This window comes from Salmo trutta, chromosome 15, assembly GCF_901001165.1.
Source record: "Salmo trutta chromosome 15, fSalTru1.1, whole genome shotgun sequence".
In the NCBI taxonomy this organism is placed as follows: Eukaryota; Metazoa; Chordata; class Actinopteri; order Salmoniformes; family Salmonidae; genus Salmo; species Salmo trutta.
In genome coordinates this window covers 22619733-22642928 of record NC_042971.1, presented here as the reverse complement: position 1 = coordinate 22642928, position 23196 = coordinate 22619733, and the positions used below count along the sequence as shown (strand labels likewise).

The 23196-nt window shown below is 41.5% G+C and overlaps 1 protein-coding gene across 3 annotated transcripts in view; it reads left to right on the top strand.

Moving 5' to 3' along the window:
- The window catches only part of LOC115148636 (protein FAM168A), a 75015-nt gene that overhangs the window by 34768 nt on the left and 17051 nt on the right, over window positions 1-23196 (top strand). For 2 of the 3 annotated variants that reach the window (XM_029690707.1, XM_029690708.1), the window contains 3 exons: window positions 1321-1412; window positions 13144-13221; window positions 15726-15851. In XM_029690707.1, coding sequence (XP_029546567.1) covers window positions 1321-1412; window positions 13144-13221; window positions 15726-15851 — 296 coding nt within the window. The remainder of the gene's footprint in view (window positions 1-1320; window positions 1413-13143; window positions 13222-15725; window positions 15852-23196) is intronic. The other variant, XM_029690709.1, reaches the window with a different exon arrangement.

Sequence of the window (23196 nt, the reverse complement as noted above, 5' to 3'; positions counted from 1 at the left end):
GTTGGCCTTGAGATGGAAGCTGTTTTTCAGTCTCTCGGTCCCAGCTTTGATGCACCTGTACTGACCTCGCCTTCTGGATGATAGCGGGGTGAACATGCAGTGGCTCGGGTGGTTATTGTCCTTGATGAACTTTTTGGTCTTCCTGTGACATCGGGTGTTGTAGGTGTCCTGTAGGGCAGGTAGTTTGCCCCTGGTGATGTGTTGTGCAGACCGCACCACCCTTGCGGTTGAGGGCGGAGCAGCTGCCGTACCAGGCGGTGATACAGCTCGACAGGATGCTCTCGATTGTGCATCTGTAAAAGTTTGTGAGGAATTTAGGTGACAAGCCAAATTTCTTCAGCCTCCTGAGGTTGAAGAGGCGCTGTTGGCCTTCTTCACCACGCTATCTGTATGGGTGGACAATTTCGGTTTGTCCGTGATGTGTGTGCCGAGGAACTTAACTTTCCACCTTCTCCACTACTGTCCCGTCGATGTGGATAGGGGGGTGCTCCCTCTGCTGTTTCCTGAAGTCCACGATCATCTCCTTTGTTGAGTGAGAGGTTGTTTTCCTGACACTACACACTTCCTCCCTGTAGGCTGTCTGGTCATTGTTGGTAATCAAGCCTGCTACTGTTGTGTCATCTGCAAACTTGTGTGTGTGTGTGTGTGTGTGTGTGTGTGTGTGTGTGTGAGAGAGAACGAGAGTAGCCTCGCGAACCTTCTTGGAAATCTTGAACGAGCTAAATATGAATGGCTGTCAAGAGAGACAGAGAGTATGTGTGTGTGCGTGTGGTTCAGTTCTTGCATGCGTGTGAAAGAGATGGGTGGTGGAAACAGGTTGAGAAAGAGGTGGAGAAAAGTGTTGCAAACAAATGAGCTCCGGTTGAAGAATGTCCTAGTGTGTCAGTCACGTTTGTACTTGTGTGTTCTTATGTGACCGTTGAAGATGTTCAAAACAGTAATACTCAGAATGCAGAAATATTTGTATTGTACACATTTGTATTTAGCAACAATTGTATTGTATGCTTTCGCATTTTCTACCTGATTTACTTTTAACATGCGGAAATAAATTGCTGCCTTCTCACGAACATCGAAAAAACAACTTTCAGGATCAGACCTGCTCCAATATTGTGAGTTTTACGGTCGTTTTTGTGGAGTACCTTTTAGTTTTTTAGACGTCAGATGTCTTTAAGCTGGCTATAGAACACTTCCAAGGTGGAGACCTCTGAGCTTATGCATATTCTCAATTAATAATTATTGAATGCCATGACCTTTCTTCTTACCATATGTTTATATCTCTCTCTCCCTCTGTCTCTCTCTCTCTGTCTGTTCTCCTTGCAGTAAGGGTAGACTGTCTTCCAACATGAATCCTGTGTACAGTCCTGTCCAACCCGGGACACCGTATGGCAACCCTAAGAACATAGCATATGCAGGTGAGTGCCAAAACAACAACATCAGCATCAATGCCATACCAATACTGTGTGTGTATGCATGTGTGTAGGAATGTGTATGCCCCGCCCACCTATTTCTTGTGTTTGAGGGGTGCAAAATCCACTTGTCACTTAAATCTCGCTGGATTGATTGCTTTCATTTTATACTTTCCCACTCTTGCTTGTGCCATTCGATTATTTAAAAAAATGTTTTACCGTTAATGTAACGACAGCGGAAACGTTTGTAATGACCTTTCAAACACACTCCAGTAATGGCTGAAATGGGCTCAATGGAACACATTGGCTTTCCGTTGCATCTATAAAAACAATAATGCTTTGTCAGGGATTTAACTCACTGTCTCGACACAGTCGCTAGTGAAAGTCTACATACCCTTTGCATAGTCTTCACATTTAACTGCCTTAAAATGACATCTAAATAGGGAATACACTAGATTTTTTTCCCTTGATCTACACAACCTACTCCACATTTTCAAAGTTAAAGACAAATTGCTTATGGCAACATATATCCTCAGTAAATTTGTTTGGGGATCATTGATGGACAACAATATTCAAACCTTGTCTCTGATTTTCAAGCAGGGTTTAAGTCAGGGCTGAGACTGGACCGTTAAGGAGCACTCAATACCTCTTGGAAAGCGTGTGTAATTGTCCCACTGAAAAATAAAACTGTATCCCATGGTTAGGTTTTCAGAAGACTATGACGGGTTTTCCCCCCCAACATTTTATCTGGGGTTTACGCCTTTCATATTTATTTTGATCCTGACAAACTCCCCAGTCCCTTCCGGTGACAAGCATACCCATAACATGGTGTTGCCACCACAATACTTGAAAATAAAAGATCCACCACCATATTTTACAGTAGGTATACGGTTATTTTCTGCTTATGCATTGTCATTTTGACGCCCAACACACCACTGGTCTTTGATTTTCAAGTATTGTGGTGGCACATTTTGTTGGGTTACAGCCTGAATTTAAAATGGAATAAATTTAGTTTTTTTTTATCACTGGCCTACACACAATACCCCATAATGTCAAAGTGGAATTATGTTTTTAAAAATGTTTACAGATGTATTACAAATGAAAGCTGAACTGTCTCGAGTCAACCCCTTTGTTATTGCATGCCTAAATAAGTTCAGGAGTAGAAATGTGCTTATCAAGTCACATAATAAGTTGCATGGACTCACTCTGTGTGCAATAATAATGTTTAACACGATTTTTGAATGACTATCCCATCTCTGTACCCCACACATACAATTATCTGTAAGGTCCCTCAGTCGAGCAGTGAATTTCAAACAGATTCAACCACAAAGACCAGGGAGTTTTTCCAATTCCTCGCAAAGAAGTGCACCTATTGGTAGATGGGGAAAAAAGCAGACGTTGAATATCCCTTTGAGCATGGTGAAGTTATTAATTACACTTTGGATGGTGTATCAATACACCCAGTCACTACAAAGATACAGGCATCCTGCCTAACTCAGTTGCCAGAGAGGAAGGAAACCGCTCAGGGATTTTACCATGAGGTCACTTTAAAATAGTTGCAGAGTTTAATGGTTGTAATAGGAGAACTGAGGATGAATCAACAACATTTATAGTTACTCAACAATAGTAACTTAATTGACAGAGTGAAAAGAAGGAAGCCTGTACAGAATAAAAATATTCCAAAACATGCATCATGTTTGCAACAAGGCACTAAAGTAATCTGCAATGTGCCAAAGCAATTCACTTTTTTGTCTTGAATACAAAATGTTATGTTTTGGGGCAAATCCAGCTTGAACACATTACTGGGTAGCACTCTCCATATTGTATTCTTGTAATCGTTAAGGACTGGGGAGTTTTTCAGGATAGATAATAAACAGAATGGAGCTAAGCACAGGCAAAGTCCTAGGGGAAAAGCTTGTTCAGTCTGCTTTCCACCAGACACTGGGAGATGAATTCACCTTTCACCAGGACAATAACCTAAAACACAAGGCCAAATCTACACTGGAGTTCCTGAGTGTCAGAGTTACAGTTTTGACTTAAATCTGCTAGAAAATCTATGGCAAGACCAGAACATGGTTGTCTAGCAATGATCAACAACAAATTTGAAAGAGCTTGAAGAATTTTGAAAAGAATAATGGACAAATGTTGCACAAGCCAGGTGTGGAAAGCTATTAGAGACTTATTCAGAAAGACTCACAGCTGTAATCGCTGCCAAAGGTGATTCTAACTTGTATTGACTCAGGGGGTTGAATACTAAGACATATTAGTGTTTTATTCTTCATAAATGTTTTTACAAATGTTAGAATTTTTTGGACATTAGTGTATTTTGTGTAGATTGTTGACACAAAAAAAGACAATTAAATCCATTTTAATCCCACTTTGTAACACAACAACATTTTGAAAAAGTCAAGTGTAAATACTTTCTGAAGGCACTGTATCTACCTCTACCACTCTACCACCCCTGCACATTGTAAATATGGTATTGGCACTGACCCTGGAACTGAATCTGTATATAGCTTGATTATTTTCTCGTGTTTTTCTTATTTCTATTTCTCGTGTGTTTTTGTTCTAATTAACTTTTTTTTATTATAGTACTACTGATATTAATTACGGCATTGCTGGGAAAGAGCTTGCAAGAAAGACATTTCACTGTACTTGTGCATGTGACAATAAAAACGTGAAACTTAAGAACCCTCCCAATGTGTTCTTCAACTCATAAAACATTTTAGATAAAGGCTCAGTGCCGTTATCCTTGCAAGGTGAGGTCGGTATCCTCGCAAGGTGAGGTCGGTATCCTCGCAAGGTGCGGTCGGTATCCTCGCAAGGTGCGGTCGGTATCCTCGCAAGGTGCGGTCGGTATCCTCGCAAGGTGCGGTCGGTATCCTCGCAAGGTGCGGTCGGTATCCTCGCAAGGTGCGGTCGGTATCCTCGCAAGGTGCGGTCGGTATCCTCGCAAGGTGCGGTCGGTATCCTCGCAAGGTGCGGTCGGTATCCTCGCAAGGTGCGGTCGGTATCCTCGCAAGGTGCGGTCGGTATCCTCGCAAGGTGCGGTCGGTATCCTCGCAAGGTGCGGTCGGTATCCTCGCAAGGTGCGGTCGGTATCCTCGCAAGGTGCGGTCGGTATCCTCGCAAGGTGCGGTCGGTATCCTCGCAAGGTGCGGTGCGGTATTGAAAACAGGGTGTCAATCATTTTGACCTCTACCTTTTTGACAAAAATGTATTATTTGCTAAACAAAATCTCTTTCTCTGAGTATTAGTATTGTATGATAAATTTTTTTAGCATAAAGTATAGCTCAGTAATTGAATTATTTTATACAGTAATTTTTGCTTATCTTTATCAAGGGTGTCAATCATTTCGGACTCCACTCCATATCCTTTCCCTGCTCTCTTTCTGAAAAAACTGAAATTAATTACTCTCTTTTGCGCTTTAATTCATTTCAGTTGCTTTCCATTTTCTCTCCTGTCATCCCCAGACGGTTTACAATGGAGATGAATTGTTTTTCGTTTTACAAGGACAGTGCAGCATTGAAGGTGTCCCCACTGATACAAACTTTGCATTTTCTTAGTCCCTCCCCTTTTCCCCATTAAGCAGTCTAATGTGGGTCATAAAACGATTGGGTGCCTTCAATAGATTTTGATGGGGAAAACCGATGTACGGAAATGGTGTAGTAGTGGTATATTGTGATCTGTTTACAAAACAAACCCTTGTAGTAAGAGTGGCTGAATGGTAATGATTAGTACGCTCCTCTAATGGTCGTCATCATGTACATGAGTCCATTGGTGAGTCCATTGGTGATTCCTGGCTGGTTGGCATAATGGGTTGTTTTGTCACCGAAAGCCAAATGTCAGTGTCACCGCCTCTGTCACATGCTGTATTAGGATGTATGATCCATATGTATGTAGAAGTAGTGGATGAGTCTATGCATCGATTGAGCTGTCTGTGCAACAAAATAATAATTCACACGGTATGTCCAAAGAAAGGTGAAAAAAGGGAAGACAGGAAAATGAGTGTGGAAAAAGAAATGTGATTTCTGTGGTGGTGTTTTCCTCCACTGGCTCAGGAGGGCAGGGCCGGTTACTTAGCTTGTGATTCATAGGCCAGGCTGTTACCACATCACTGGCTTTCATAAGAGAGAGATTATTTTAAAGGTGCCCTCAGCTCTCAATGTTTTTTTTTCTCTAGTCGCTTCTTCCTACCCATAATGCATTGCTGCTCGTCCTTAAGTTACAGCTGATCAGAGAGTTAAGAGAAAGGACAGACGCTTGCAGTGGTTGCAGTAGCCTTGTGTTATGGAAGCTGTGTGGAGGGAGGCAGGAGGTACATATGCAGGAGCTCACACACATACACAGACACACATGTACACACATACCCCTGGGGACAGCAGACCAAGGGAGTGCAGTTGTCGTTCTCAGATACTGCTGACAGTAGGGATCCCTCCCTCTATTCCATTCCTCCCTCAGTTCCTCCCTCCCTTTCAGTGTCTCTCTCTCTCTCGCTACGGCTCTCTCTCTACCGCTCTCTCTCTACCGCTCTCTCTCTACCGCTCTCTCTCTCCCGCTCTCTCTCTACCGCTCTCTTGCTCTAATTGTCTCTGGCTGATTCTCTTTTGCTCACAATTAGTCCACAGTCACACTGTTCCATAAATATGAGGGCTAATTAGTGTGTGTGTGTGTGTGTGTGTGTGTGTGTGTGTGTGTGTGTGTGTGAATACTGAGGCTCTGACTGTGTGTGTGCGTGCGTGTGGGCCGTCGGATCAGGTTGCGTAGGTGGTGTGTAGCCTCAGGATTGAGACACACACACACACACACACACACACACACACACACACACACACACACACACACACACACACACAGGCTGCTCCTGCATTCTTTGTTATTTCCAATAATAGGCTACTGTGTTTTAGTGTGATTGCTATGCGATCAGTAGTCATATCAATAGCACCTGTCATTATAGCATAGAGAAGGCATAAATTCATAAAATATAGGTCTGCCTAACCTTAAATAAATATTGTCCCTTTCTTCCAAATTCTCTCCACATTCCATACCCCTTTATTTTCCTTATAGGCCGCCTACCATCAAGTAAATATTTGTCTTTTTGTTCCTCTTCTCTATCATCCATACCCCATATTTTCCATTTACAGGGAAACGCTGTGTGCTTTTTAGTTTAGTTTGCATCTGATTGCTTTTTGACTATACTATAATCTAGGCTTTGCAGTGTCTTTGTCTGCATCCCAAATGACACTCTATGCCCTATATAGTGCACTAGCTTTGACCAGAGCCCTATTGGCCCTGGTAAAAAGAAATTGACTATATAGGGCATAGGGTGCCATTTGGGATGCAGCCAAAGACACTTCTATGCCTATATTACTAGCGTAGTATATAGTGCACTATTCACAGTGTACAAAACATTAAAGAACACTTTCCTAATATTAAGTTGCACCCCCTTTTGCCCTCAGAACAGCCTCACTTCGATAGGACGAATTGGGAGAGTGTAGCTCCGTTTTGTACCGACAAGACTGTGGTTATATGAAGAAACAGATTAATATATATCCAAGTAACCAGGGGAGAGTGAGCGGTCAGTTACAGTGGCTTGCGAAAGTATTCAACCCCTTGGCATTTTTCCTATTTTGTTGCCTTACAACCTGGAATTAAAATGGGTTTATATCATTTGATTTACACAACATGCCACTTTGAAGATGCAAAATATTTTTTTATTGTGAAACAAACAAGAAATAAGACAAACTGAAAACTTGAGCGTGCATAACAATTCCCCCCCCCCCCCTTTGCAGCAATTACAGCTGCATGTCTCTTGGGGTATGCCTCTATAAGGTTGGCACATCTAGCCACTGAGATTTTTGCCCATTCTTCCAGGCAAAACTGCTCCAGCTGGATGGGTTCTGCTGGTTTACAGCAATCTTTAAGTCGTACCACAGATTCTCAATTGGATTGAGGTCTAGGCTTTGACTAGGACATTCCAATACATTTAAATGGTTCCCCTTAAACCACTCAAGTGTTGCTTTAGCAGTATGCTTATGGTCATTGTCCTGCTGGAAGGTGAACCTCCGTCCCAGTCTCAAATCTCTGGAAGACTGAAACAGGTTTCCCTCAAGTATTTCCCTGTATTTAGCACAATCCATCATTCCTTCAATTCTGACCAGTTTCCCAGTCCCTGCCAATGAAAAACATCCCCACAGCATGATACTACCACCACCATGCTTCGCATGTGGGATGTTGTTCTCGGGGTGATGAGAGGTGTTGGGTTTGCGCCAGACATAGCGTTTCCCTTGATTGACAAAAAGCTTCATTTTAGTCTCATCTGACCAGAGTACCTTTTTCCATATGTTTGGTGAGTCTCCCACATGCCTTTTGGCAAACACCAAACGTGTTTGCTTATTTTTTTCCTTAAGTAATGTTTTTTTTTCTGGCCACTCTTCCGTAAAGCCCAGCTCTATGGAGTGTATGGCTTAAAGTGGTCCTATGGATAGATACTCCAATCTCCGCTGTGGAGCTTTGCAGCTCCTTCAGGGTTGGTATCTTTGTTGGTATCTTTGTATCTTTGTTGCGCCTCTGATTAATGCCCTCCTTGCCTGGTCCGTAAGTTTTGGTGGGCGGCCATCTCTTGGCAGGTTAATTGTGGTGCCATATTCTTTCAATTTTTTAATAATGGATTTAATGGTGCTCCGTGGGATGTTCAAAGTTTCTGATATTTTTTTTATAGCTCAACCCTGATCTGTACTTCTCCACAAATTTGTCCCTGACCTGTTTGGAGAGCTCCTTGGTTTTCATGGTGCTGCTTGCTTGGTGGTGCCCCTTGCTTAGTGGTGTTGCAGACTCTGGGACCTTTCAGAACAGGTGTGTGTATATATATACTGAGATCGTCTGACACTTAGATTGCACACAGGTGGACTTTATTTAACTAATTATGTGACTTCTGAAGGTAATTGGTTGCACAGATCTTTTTTAGGGGCTTCATGGCAAAGGGGGTGAATACATGTGCACGCACCACTTTTCAGTTTTTAATTTTTTTGAATTTTTTGAAACAAGTACATTTTTTCATTTCACTACACAAATTTGGAATATTTGGTGTATGTCCATTACATGAAATCCAAATAAAAATCTATTTAAATTACAGGTTGTAATGCAACAAAATAGGAAAAACACCAAAGGGGATGAATACTTTTGGAAGGCACTGTATTCACAACAGCGAACCAATCTGTGAGTAAAGTGACACACTCGAACCCAGCATGCCATGGCTTCCCTTAGAGGAAAAGTCAAAGAACAACTTGGAGATGCAAATGAGAGCAACTGCCAGCTGAATTCTATCCAGAAAAACATATATAAAATCCTCTCTAAATCTGTTGTTAAAAAAGTATATTTGCTCGAAAGAAAAGTAGGGTCTATCGAGTCAGATATGCACATACAGGGTGGGTGCGTGGACGGACGAGACAATTCAATTGGCCTTCTGGAAACAAAGGTGCAAACTTTAGAAGATCAACTGGATCAGCTAGAAAACGGATAGAGACAAAATAATATGAGAACATTAACCTTACCGGAGGATGAGGATAAAGAGGACCTTTCCAGCAAGGTGATCAAGCTTATATCAGAAGAGCTTGGCATGGATTATGTCACCGGATGGTCTGGATGTCATCGGATCGGCGTGAAGCAGAAGAACCCTAAATAATTAAACATTCTTAGGACACAGGAGGGAAAGGACATCAAGGTCCAGGGCCAGTCCATTCGATTCGTCCAGGACCTTTCTGCTAGACTGAGAAAAATACTCCAGCAATTAATTTCTATTGGACAGTCACTGGAGGAAAAGGGAATCAAGTCTCAACTCTGATTCCCGGCAGTACTGTGGGTATGGAAGGGAACACAGAGAATGGAGTTCGCAAGCATCGTTGAAGCCCTGAACAGGTTGCAGGAAACCTTTCCAGTTGAAAGAGAGCCCAGTGCCCTGAGGTTAGGCAGAAGCAGAAAAAAACAGATAAGCACACTAGGCTACATACAGTGATGCCCAAGACCAGCTTATTGTAAGTTGAGACAACATTCCTTCCCCCTCCCCCAATACAACTTAGACTCTATTGTCGCCAAGTAACTGTTCTTCTCTAGGAAGTAACAATAGACTTAGCTGATGCCAATCAGATACATTGACACTGAAAGGACAATATGAAATAGTAAATATAGCATGTAAGTCAATTGTTCTATTGAAGTGTGTGTGTAGGCGAGAGGGTGTATGTGTGGGTATGTGTCTGTGCATATGAATGGGAGAGTGGATGTGTGTGGGTGGGCGGGCGGGAGAAAGTGGGTGTGACGAGGCGTGGGTTGTAGAGATACAACAGAGGTAATTAGAAACAACATTGAGATCAATGACAATTTTAAAAGTTTCAATGAACATTTATATAAATCAGAATTAAACAACAGTTGGATGGATCCTATAGCCTTCTTAGACTCAACAACTCTGAAGTAACTATCAGCGGACAAAAAATAATCATTAAAAACAGAGGTCACCCAGGAAGAAATATTAGATATTGTTAAAACATTTGCCTGTACAAAAGCACCAGGAATGGATGGCTTTCTCATAGAAATCTATTCAACATTTTGGGACAAAGTAGCCACCTTATTTACACATGACAACACACGTCACTTAATTCAGTACTCCCTAGTTGCATGTATCAAAAAGTTATATTAAAACCAGGAACATCTGGAGAATCCCCTGTTGATTATAGACACATACGTTTTTAATAAATTGTGACAATAAAATAATAACAAAGCTTATAAGCAATAGAATGGTGAAAATATTAGCTATTACAGTGAAAAAATACCATGCTGTTGTTTGTGGAGAGTGCACAACAACAAACTTTTATCACGGCAACCTTGTTTGATACATTCACCTCTGAAGGTAAATAATGTACTTACATTCAGTAATCTTGCTCTGATTTGTCATCCTGAGGGTCCCAGAGATAAAATGTAGCATAGATTTGTTTGATAAAATCAGTTATATTCAAATATAGGAACTGGGTTCTGCAGTTTGAAGCCCTGCTGTCTCTGGCTCCACATCCACCCCTCCCGGCCATCTAGATGTGTGAAAGTTAGTGTATAAGCTAATGATCCATCATGCATGACATTCCTGGGAGTGTGTAAACTTTGCACACACCGCTGCCATCTCGTGGCCAAAATCAAAATTGTGCCTAGACTCCTATATTACATTATGGTCTTTCTCTTGCATTTCAAAGATGATGGAACAAAAAAATAATACAAAACGCATGTTTTTTTTGTTTGTATTATCTTTTACCAGATCTAATGTGTTATATTCTCCTACATTAATTTCACATTTCCACAGACTTCAAAGTGTTTCCTTTCAAATAGTATCAAGAATATGCATATCCTTGCTTCAGGTCCTGAGCTACAGGCAGTTAGATTTGGGTATGTCAGTGTAGGCAAAAATTGAAAAAACAGGTCTGATCCTTAAGACGTACATTACGCAAAAAAAATGGATATAGATTTATCAATAATGGCTGTTGATATGAAAAAGGCTTTACATCGTCTTGAATGGCCTTTTCTATTCAAAACGTTGAAGTTTTCAACTTCCAGCTAAATGAATAAATATTGTATAAATGTTCTAAAGCAAAAATATACACAAATAATACATTTTATTATATTGCTTTAGAAAGGGGCACAAGACCGGGATGTCTTCCCCCCCCCGTCCTGTTTGTACTGGCAATTGAACCAGTTGCAGAAAGAATTAGACGGGACCCAAACGTAACAGGTATCAGTATAGGTAAACATGAATATAAACTAAACTTATTTGCATCACCTGATATACTGAAAACTCAATGCCCCCTTTGCAAAAAATATTTTCAAAATACAAAAAAAATCTCAGGTTATAAAATTAACATGGGGAAAAAAATTAAGAAATAATGGCAATAAGAAAAATAACTCACGATCTACAGCAATCCTTTAAGTTGACCATAAATCTTACAGGTAGAATAAACCTTTTTTTTAGAATGGCATGGCTGCCAAAGGTTTTTTTTCTTTTTTTTCTTTTTTTTCTCGGTGCTACCAATTACCCCACCGAAGACATTTTAAAAAGTAAACTCGGTCATAGGACTTTTATATGGTTGAATAAAATTCAGAGAATAAAAAGGAAAGTTTTACTTCTTCCTAAGTCTTAGGGTGGTTTTAACTCGCTACCCAAGGCTTTTACTTGTAACATATAGTTAAATGCACTAAAGAGGAACAATGGGTACATATTGAAGATGCGCATGCTCATCCCCAGCATTGAAGATCCCCAAGAACACAGTGGCCTCCATCATTCTTAAATGGAAGAAGTTTAGAACCACCAAGACTCTTCTTAGAGCTGGCCGCCCAGCCAAGCTGAGCAATCGGGGGAGAAGGGCCTTGGTCAGGGAGGTGACCAAGAACCCGATGGTCACTCTTAGATAGCTCCAGAGTTCCTTTGTGGAGATGTGAGAACCTTCCAGAAGGACAACCATCTCTGCAATCCTCCACCAATCAGGCCTTTATGGTAGAGTGGCCAGACAGAAGCCACTCCTCAGTAACAGGCACACGATTGCCCTCTTGGAGTTTGCCAAAAGGCAACTAAAGGACTCTCAGACCATGAGAAACAAGATTCTCTGGTCTGATGAAACCAATATTAAACTCTTTGGCCTGAATGCCAAGCGTTACGTCGGGAGGAAACCTGGCACCATCCCTAAGGTGAAGCATGGTGGTGGCAGCATCATGCTGTGGGGATTTTTTTTCAGTGGCAGGGACTGGGAGATCAGTAAGGATCGAGGGAAAGATGAACGGAGCAAAGTACAGAGAGATCCTTGATGAAAAATCTTGTAGCGTCATACCAAATAGGTATTTATACTGTAATCGCTGTCAAAGGGGCTTCAATGAAGTACTGAGTAAAGGGTCTGAATACTTATGTAAATGTGATATTTCAGTTTTTTAATACATTTGCAAAAATGTATGCTTTGTCATTTTGGGGTATTGTGTGTAGATTGATGATGAAATAAAACAATTGATTCCATTTTAGAATAAGGCTGTAATGTAACAAAATGTGGAAAAAGTCAAAAGAAGGGGTCTGTTGGGTTTTTAGAATATGAATTAGAACCTAACATGTCTGAATACTTTCTGAATGTATTTATTTATTTTTAATTTAACCTTTATATAACTAGGCAAGTCAGTTAAGAACAAATTCTTATTTTACATTGACGGCCTACTCCGGCCAAACCTTCCCCTAACCCTGACGACGCTGGGCCAATTGTGCACCGCCCTATGGAACTCCCAATCACGGTCGGTTGTGATACAGTCCGGGATTGAACCAGGGTCTGTAGTGACGCCTCTAGCGCTGAGATGCAGTGCCTTAGACCGCTGAGCCACTTGGGAGCAATGTATGTGGATGGGTTGTATCCACTACATTGTCCAATACATAGGTTTTATGAATCAGGTGCAGGAGGGTGGTTAAGGGCTGTACATCACTGTGACAGGGATGTGGGGAGATGAAGGCTCCATAGAGTAATAAACTGGGATTTTTCTCCTCCACACAGGCACTCTGGAACACTGTCTCTTTGCTGTCCTCCCTTTGTCCTTCCATCTCACAACACACATTCACTTGTATACTAATGTGCATTCACGTACATATACAAACTCACACGCGTGCTACACACACACACACACACTCACTCATTGGATGATGTTCTAAAAAGCTTCTGTTCTCTGTCCTCAGGCTATCCTGCAGGTTATCCTCAGGCTCCTACCTACACACCCAACCTCTACCAGACTGGCAGCCCAGGCTATCCCCAAGGTAAGAACACAAGTGTACAAATGCATGCACACATGTACATGCACGGAAACACACATCCGCGCAAGCACACACAGACATGCTTGCAAGCACACACAGACATGCACATAAGCACAGACATGCACATAAGCACAGATAAGCCTGCACACACACCGTTTTATCAAACTACAAATCCACTCTATCCCGCAGGTAAGAATATACACATGTAATAGAACACACACTACATGAATCAGATTGCTGGTGCATGCTATTCAAAGGTAAGAACACCTGCACGCACAGCACTCCAGGAGCACGCCACAATGTCTCAATCCACATATTCACAGTATTCATGGAATGGGATCTAGACATTGTCATGTGTCTAATCTTGGCACCTTATCAGAAAGTGGAAGGAAAAGGTGAATTTGCCCCTAGACACTGATCTTGGATCAGTTTGCCTTTTTCCCCACTAATGGTTAAGATTAGGATTGGGTGAGGGGATGCTGATCCTAGACCTGTACCTACGGGAAACTTCACCCCAGAGCCTTCACAATGCCTTGAGTACTCTTATGTAGAGCTGCTAGAGAGGCTTTGTTCATATTGCATCCACACAGTGCTCTAGAAAGTTCTGTTCAGATTCCAGAAGAGAGTGTGTGTGTCTGTGTGCTGTGTGTTAAGTCATAGAGAGTACATGTTGGCCATGGCCACAAAAAAGATTGAATAAGATAATTCTTAATTTCTTTTCTGTTTTATTTGAATAAACGATTTTCAGATGTAGGCCTTAGTATGTTTGTTGGTTAAGTTTGCCCTTTGTTGTTAGATGATGGCTTGAGATGTTTGTCACTTAGTGAAACTGAAATAACCTGGGGTTGAATTGGCTTTTTATTATCGTAAATACTGTAATACTATTTATCGTTGAGATGGCTAGAAGCAGGTCTCTCTCTCACCTCCTTGTGCTAGCTAGTACACATGAATATAGTTCCAATGTAATGCATCTCTCAACCCCTGTGCATGGAGAGGGAAGGGTTGGGTAGATACAAGGGTTGGGGTCAATTCCTTTTTAAATTCAGTAAGTACATTTCAAATCAAATTTCATCCATGCTTCTCTGAGAATTTTTTTTAGCTGGACTTTCAGTTTACTTCCTGAATTGACTGAACTGAAATGGAATTGACTCTAGCCGTGGTAGTTAGTAGTGGTTGGTGGTGATCCATATTTGTTATGTGTCGAGTGGTTTTACTGCATTTCTCCTGGAGCTCCAGTGGGTTTGACGGGCTTCAAAGAGTGTAGTGAATTAGGTCAGTTAGAGCTGTGACAGCTGTGCCATGTTGTCGTCGACAGTGCAGCACTGCCTTTGCTGGGCTGGGTCATGTTTACTAGGCATGAAACACAAGAAAATACATCCAAAACTAAGCCCAAGTTCGGCAATAGAGGAGTGTGTGTGTGTGTGTGAAACGTTATGCATATGTGTACTCTCTGTGTGTGTGCACACTTTGTGTATGTACGCTATTTCTGTACTCTGTGTGTGTGTGTGTGTGTGTGTGTGTGTGTGTGTGTGTGTGTGTGTATGTGTATAAAATGCCTAGTGAAAGTCTACACACCCCTTGCACAGTCTTCACATTTTGCTGCCTTAAAATGTAATCTAAAAATTGATTTAAAAATGTTTTCCTACCAATGTACATAACGTACTCCACATTTTGAAGTTAAATAAGAATTATACAACATTTTCCTAATTAATACAAAATAAAAAACATAGATGTATTGATTGTGTATGTCTTCACACCCCAGAGTTAATACTTGGTGGAAGCACCTTTGGCAGCCATTACAGCTGTGAATCATTTTGAATACGATTCAACCAACTTTGCAAAACTCTTAGGACAACATATATCCATTGTTTTTGTCAAAATTGCTCAAGCTCAGTAAATGTGGTTGGGAGTCATTGATTCACAGCAATATTCAAATTTTTGTCTCTGATTTTCAAGCAGATTAAAGTCAGGACTGAGACTGCACCATTGAAGAACACTCGACACCATTCTGGTGTGACTTTGGCATAAATATTTGTGTAATTTTCCCGCTGAAAAGGGTTAGGTATTCAGAAGACTGAGGCAGGGTTTACTCCTTTCATATTTATTTTGATCCTAACAAACTCCCCAGTCCCTTCTAATGACAAGCATGCCCATAACATGATGCTGCCACTATAATACCAGAAAATATTTTATAATTTTTCTTTCACTTTGAAAATGTGGCGTAGGTTCTATAGATTGGTAGGAAAATTATAATTTGTTAAATTTTTTAAAGATTTAATTTTAAGGCAGCAAAATGTGAAGACTGCAAGGGGTGTGTAGACTTTCTCTAGTGACTGTATGTGTGTACTGTATGCTCTGTGTATTCTCTATGTGAGTGCTTGTGTGAGTGCATTTGCATGCGGTGTGTGTTCTATTACTATCTATCCATGTCTGTCTTCTGTGTCTGTCTCTGTTCTATTGTGTGTGTGAGCGTGTGTGTAATCTCTCTGTGTCTGTGTCTGGGACAGTGCTGCTGGTGAAGCAGGGCTGGCCCCAGGCCTCCGGTGCTGCAGGGGCCCTAGAGGGCTCCTATGACCTGGCCATGGACGCGGGCTCAGAGGGCCGCCAGTACCAGGCCTCAGCCGCAGCTTTCAGTAAATATGACCCTATGTACTCTACACACTCTCACACAAACACAGATACTGTATGTATGCACACAGACATACACACACACACACACACACACACACACACACACACACACACACACACACACACACACACACACACACGTTTGTACGCACGCACGCACTCTCGCACGCACACAGATGTATGTACACACATGTTGCACACACGCTGGCATGGCTGGGGTACATTCAAAGCTGGGCTGGGTTTTTCAGCTGTTGGGAAAAATGGGTTAGGAAAAGGTTTGGAGTAAGACAGGCCGTAGAACGATGTGAGGTAGTGAGTGAAATCACAGGGGCAAGTGGCATCTTAGAGTGAGGGGCTTTGTGCCGGCATCAATGCTTGGTTTTGTGCTGTGCTGTATCATATAACACGCATGCTGGCTGCTGCAGCAAACACTCTTCTCATATAGGGAAACTATGTTTCAGTTGGATAGGTAATGTGTGTTTCAGTCATGGAAGTGATTTGGTGGTGTCCTAACATGAATCTAATGATCAGTGTCCTCTATCACCCACCAGAACGGACAGTTATGTGTGTGCCTGTGGGTGTTTGGAGTATTATTTGTTTTGGTTAACATTCTGTGTGTAGTTAGTCATCGCTAAGTTGTCTAACATGGGAATTGTTCACCATTGCAGTTGACTGCCGACTGATAACTATACAAATTACCTTGCGTCACAATAACTACTTATTATTATTTGTAGATCAGTCAGTCACAATTTACCAAAACTGCATCCCGTCTGTTGCAATGTCAAACAAACCCAGCAGGTTGAGGTTTATTGTAATGAGTCTGAGGGATTTCCCCTTAGAAAGGCCAGCTGCAAAGTCAAAATTTGATATATTGTTAAAAATTCATGAAAGCAAAAATAATGTTTTTGGTCTTAATTTAAGATTAGGGTTAGGCATTAGGTTTAGCAGTGTGATTCAGGTTAGGGTTAGGGTTAGGTTTAAAATCAGATTTTGTGGCTTTGCCAGCTAGTGACCACTCTGCAGAGCTGCCTTCTGAACAAGATTCATGATGAAAAACACTTACCTGCACAAGCCCATGGCCTCTCTTTGGGCATTCATACAGCTGGTTCTGCTTCATATCTGTCCAAAGTTCTATGGAAACCATAGACTTAGATAGATAGACAATGCATCATTATATCTGTCCCATTATTGCGTCTGTGACACCACGGGCAGCGCGCCATTGAGGCCATCTCCATTTTGAAGTAGCCAATTTTCTTCTTTTACTGCTATGAGTTGGCAAACAAACTGAAAGGGTGCACACTGCCATCTAGAGTGTGTTGTTTGAACAAGTATAAAGCCAAGGTTGGCAATTTACTGCCACCTGTAGTTATGGAGTATAATTCATTGGCTGATGCCTCAGGGTGACCTGGAGGGAATTATGTGATCCATTCTTAACCCATAGGAAGTCCCAGCCAGTTGACTACTTCAAAATGGGGAAAGTACTCAAGTGGCGCTGCCCATGCTAAAACAGGCTTTTGGGCACTAGAGTCCTATATCTACCTCTGTGGTAGAAACTCAGCAGAAAGTGTTTATGGGTAGTGTAGTTCTGCATGACCAACTCCATGGTCCAGGGACTAGATAACCTCATACACTTATATGCATGGTTGACATCATTTACATGTCTTGAGCCCTCATCATTTTTTAACATTGAAAGAGGTTACTGGTAGAAGATGAGTAGTCACCTTGTAATGCCCAAGTTAGGCCTAGATAATCTTTCACTACAAATGAACTAATTCATTTATATGTATATTGTATAATGATATATTTTATATATTCTTCCTAAGGTAACTGACAAAATAATGGAAACGCTTGAGTAAATGAGGGATTAAAAAAAAGTATATTGAAAGCAGGTGCTTCCACACAGGTGTGGTCCCTGAGTTAATTAAGCAATTAACATCCCATCATGCTTAGGGTCATGTATAAAAATGCCAGGACCAAGGGTTGACAATGCCCCTATCCACAGGTCACGGGTCACTGAAAAGTTTGAGCATGAAAAATATGTAAGCCATATATCATGGCCGGCTCAGTCACCAGATCTCAACCGTGTAAAGCTTAGAGAGGATCTCATGTCAAACGCTGTTGAAGTAATTGGCTACAGGTTCACCTGCCTCACCTAAAGCCCATTCTTGTGGGAAACTGCTACAGACCACCAAGTGTTTACAGTTAGTATCTGGATAATATGTGTGAAATGCTTGATAATGTATGTGATATCAACAGAGGTATATTTTCTGGGTGACCTAAATATTGACTGGCTGCTCACTCAAGAAAAAGCTTCAAACTGTAACCAGTGCCTGCAACCTAGTTCAGGTTATCTATCAGTCAACCTACCATGGTATTTACAAACCGAACAGGAATAAAATCATCATGTATTGATCACATCTTCACTATTGCTGCATAAATCTGCTCTAAAGCAGTATCCAAATCCATCGGATTTAGTGATCGTAATATAGTAGCCATATCTAGGAAAACCAAAGTTTCAAAGGCTGGGCCTAATATAGTGTATAAGAGGTCATACAATACGTTTTGTAGTGATTCATATGTGGAAGATCTGTGGTGTGTAATGAGGAGCAACCAGACGCTGCACTTGACACATTTACGAAATTGCTTATTCCAGTTACTAATAAGCATGCGCCTATTAAGGCAATTACTGTAAAAACTGTTAAAACCCTATGGATTGATGAGGAATTGAAACATTGTGTATGGTTTAGCGAGATGAGGGAAAAGGAATGGCAAATAAGTCTAGCTGCACAGCCGATTGGCTAACATACTGTAAATTGAGAAATCATGTGACTAAACTAAGCAAAAAGAAGAAGAAACTACTATGATTATTATTATTTGACCATGCTGGTCATTTATGAACATTTTAACATCTTGACCATGTTCTGTTATAATATCCACCCGGCACAGCCAGAAGAGGACTGGACACCCCTCATAGCCTGGTTCCTCTCTAGGTTTCTTCCTAGGTTTTTGGCCTTTCTAGGGAGTTTTTCCTTGGGAGTTTTTCCTAGCCACCGTGCTTCTTTCACATGCATTGCTTGCTGTTTGGGGTTTTAGGCTGGGTTTCTGTACAGCACTTTGAGATATCAGCTGATGTACGAAGGGCTATATAAATACATTTGATTTGATTCATCATTCATTGAATCAGATGGCTCATTCATCACAAAACTCACTGATATTGCCCACTACTCTAAAGATTTTTTTCATTGGCAAGGTTAATAACCTTAGGCATGACATGCCATAACAAACCCTTAACCTTTTCCACGTTTTGTTTTGTTACAGCCTTATTCTAAAACTCATTACATGTTTTTTCCCCCCTCATCAATCTACACACACTATCCCATAATGACAAACCAAAAACTGTTTTTTACAATTTTTTTACATTTACATAAGTATTTAGACCATTTACTCAGTACTTTGTTGAAGCACCTTTGGCTGTGATTGAAGCCTTGAGTCTTCTTGTCTATAACACTTGGCACAACTGTATTTGGGCTATTTCTACCATTCTTCTCTGCAGATCCTCTCAAGTTCTATCAGAGTGGATGGGGAGTGTTCCTGCACAGCTATTTTTAGGTCTCTCCAGAGATGTTAGTTTGGGTTCAAGGCTGGGCCACTCAAGGACATTCAGAGACTTGTCCCGAAGCCACTCTTGCATTGTCTTGACTGTGTGCTTAGGTTTGTTGTCCTGTTGGAAGGTGAACCTTCACCCCAGTCTGATTTCCTGAGTGCTCTCAAGCAGGTTTTCATCAAGAAACTCTCTGTACTGTGCTCCGTTTATCTTTCCCTCGATCCTGACTAGTCTCCCAGTCCCTGCCGCTGAAAAACATCCCCACAGCATGATGCTGCCACCACCATGCTTCACTGTAGGGATGGTGCCAGGTTTCCTCCAGACTTAACGCTTGGCATTCAGGCCAAAGAGTTCAATATTGGTTTCATCAGACCAGAGAATCTTGTTTCTCATGGTCTGAGAGTCCTTTAGGTGCCTTTTGGCAAACTCCAAGAGGGCTGTCATGTGCCTGTTACTGAGGAGTGGCTTCCGTCTGGCCACTCTACCATAAAGGCCTGATTGGTGGAGTGCTGCAGAGATGGTTGTCCTTCTGGAAGTTTCTCACATCTCCACAGAGGAACTCTAGAGCTCTGTCAGAGTGACCATCGAGTTCTTGGTCACCTCCCTGACCAAGGCCCTTCTCCCCGATTGCTCAGTTTGGCCGGGCAGCTAGCTCTAGGAAGAGTCTTGGTGGTTCCAAACTTCTTCCATTTAAGAATGATGAAGGCCACTGTGTTCTTGGGGACCTTCAATGCTGCAGAAATGTTTTGTTACCCTTCCTCAGATCTGTGCCTCGACACAATCCTGTCTCGAAGATCTATGGGCAATTCCTTCGACCTCATGGATTGGTTTTTGCTCTGACATGCAGTGTCAACTTCGGAACCTTATATAGACAGGTGTGTGCCTTTCCAAATCATGTCCAATCAATAGAATTTACCACAGGTGGACTCCAATCAAGTTGTTCAAACATCTCAAGGATGATCAATGGAAACAGGATGCACCTGAGCTCAATTTCGAGTCTCATAGCAATGGGTCTGAATACCTATGTAAGTAAGGTGTTTCTGTTTTTTTTATATATATGTGCAAAATGTTTTAAAAACCTGTTTTCGCTTTGTCATTATGGGTTATTATGTGTAGATTGAGATTTAAAAACAAGGCTGTAACGTAACAAAATGTGGAAAAATGGAAGGGGTCTGAATACTTTCCGAATGCACTGTACACATCCATGCATAACTGACCGAGTTATGAAAGACAGGCATTGTAATTTTTTATCCTGTAAACTGAGTGTCGAAGAGGTGAATTTTTGTTGTTGTCTATCAACAATGACAGGCCACCTGGGTCTGACAACTTGGTTGGAAAATGACTGAGGATGATAGCGGACGATATCGCCACTCCTATTTGCCACTCTTATGTAGCAACATTTCTAATTTATTTTTTTTGCATTGAATAAAAGTAGACTGCATTTGAGGAACAATGGGGAAAGTAATTCTGCTTTGAAAGTTGATCAACCCCATTTTTTTTTAAAAAGGCCCTTGAATGTTTTGTTACACCTACTGGTGAGCTCTTCTCTGTCTACACCCATTCAGCATCATTCACATCCTATTACGCCTAAGTCCCACCCATCTCCTTAAGGATTCACATGTGAGGCTATGTGCTAAAAAGAGTGAGTAGTGTAGTAAACAACCAAAGATTTTAAGACTAATTGTGTTAAAAGTATTAGCCTACAATAAGGAAAAACCCCAGGTAAAAATATACTTTATCTAGTCCTTGGTCTATATCCTAATCTGACTTTGGTGCAGGTCATGTTGTTCTTCACATCACCGTCTCTGGTATACACACACTATATCAAATAAAAATCTATGTTTATTCATCACATGCACAGGATACCGAAGGTGTAAACGGTACAGCGAAATGGTTACTTGCATATTTGCATAGTAGCAATATAAAGTGTCCAGATAATTATTAGATGATGCTTACCCAGTCATGTGAAAGAAACACTATAACCACCCCCTAGCCTGATGAAACACTATAACCACCCCCTAACTTGATGGGTCATGTAATCATCTGGTGAAGTGGAGTCTTTTGTTTAGACATGTAGCTAGTGAGCTAGCTAAACAATGAACCGGCATCATCTCAACTCATACTACGACGACCAATACAAACGGATTGTCATAGCTATAGTGTGAATCTGCAGGTAGCTAAAGCTAACCAACTAGGTTCAATGTTAGCTAGCTAAAATTAGGCTATAACTAGCAATGGAAGTGGATTACTGATTCAAATCATATTAATACACAGATCATACCTGTAATGTTAGCTAGCGAGCCACCAAGCTAACATTCGCTAGCTAGCTAACAGTACGCTTTAACTTGCAATGAAAACAACTTTCTGGCAAAATTTGAAAATGTAGCTAGACTCTTACCCATATATAGAACCAAAAGTTTGGACACACCTACTCATTCAAGGGTTTTTACTACATTGTAGAATAGGGAAGACATCAAAACTATGAAATACACATATGGAATCATGTAGTAACCAAAAAAATAGTTAAACAAATCAAAATATATTTTATGTTTTGAGATTCTTCAAAGTAGCCATTTGCCTTGATGACAGCTTTGCACACTCTTGGCATTCTCTCAACCAACATCATGAGGTAGTCACCTGGAATGCATTTCAATTAACAGGTGTGCCTTGTTAAGTTAATTTGTGGAATTTCTTTCCTTAATGCTATTGAGCCAATCGGTTGTGTTGTGACAAGGTAGGGTTGGTATACAGATCACACCTCCCCCTCCATCCTACACGGTGGGAACCACACATGCGGAGATAATCCGTTCACCTACTATGCATCTCACAAAGACACTGCGGTTGGAACCAAATTTGGACTCAGACTTCCATTGGTCTAATGTCCATTGCTTGTGTTTCTTGGCCCAAGCAAGTCTTTCTTATTGGTGTGGTTTCTTTGCAGCAATTCGACCATGAAGGCCTGATTCACGCAGTCTCCTCTGAACAGTTGATGTTGAGATGTGTCTGAAAGCAACGTCGGAAAGCAAGTGCAGGTGCAGTTTAATAAATGGTAAAAAAACATGAGCTGGCGCACACCCAGAATAATAGTTTGTGTGGAGGTGCTGACTAATGGCGAATAAACTATCAAAGTAAAGAAAGTCGCACACTCCATGTATAATCTCCCAGCAGGAAGGGACAGTGATGCCGAAACGTTGGTAAATACCCATTAAATTGCAGGGAGATTATACATGGAGTGTGCGACTTTATTTTGATAGTTTAATAATATACGGAACAGTATAACAAACACGAGTAGCGTATAGACATGAAACACAAAGTGAAGCATTTATTTAGGCTGCAATTTCTGAGGCTAGTAACTCTAATGAACTTATCCTCTGCAACAGAGGTGACTGTGTCTTCCTTTCCAGTGGTGCTCCTCATGAGAGCCAGTTTCATCATAGCGCTTGGCTCCACACTTCTCCGCTCCTGAACAACTCATCAACCGTAGAAGCGTCGGTCTGGCCCGGGGTCCAAGGAGCCAGGGCCGGCTGAAAACCCAGAACACACTGGAAGGGGATCAACCCAGTGGAGGAGTGACGTTGCGAGTTCTGGGCATTCTCCGCCCATGGAAGGAATGAGCACACTCCCTGCTGGTCCTGACACTGACTCCTCAGGAACCTCTCCAGCTCCTGGTTCATCCTCTCCACCTGCCCATTGGACTGAGGCCTATACCCGGAAGTGAGGCTGACCGTAACCAAGCTTCTCCA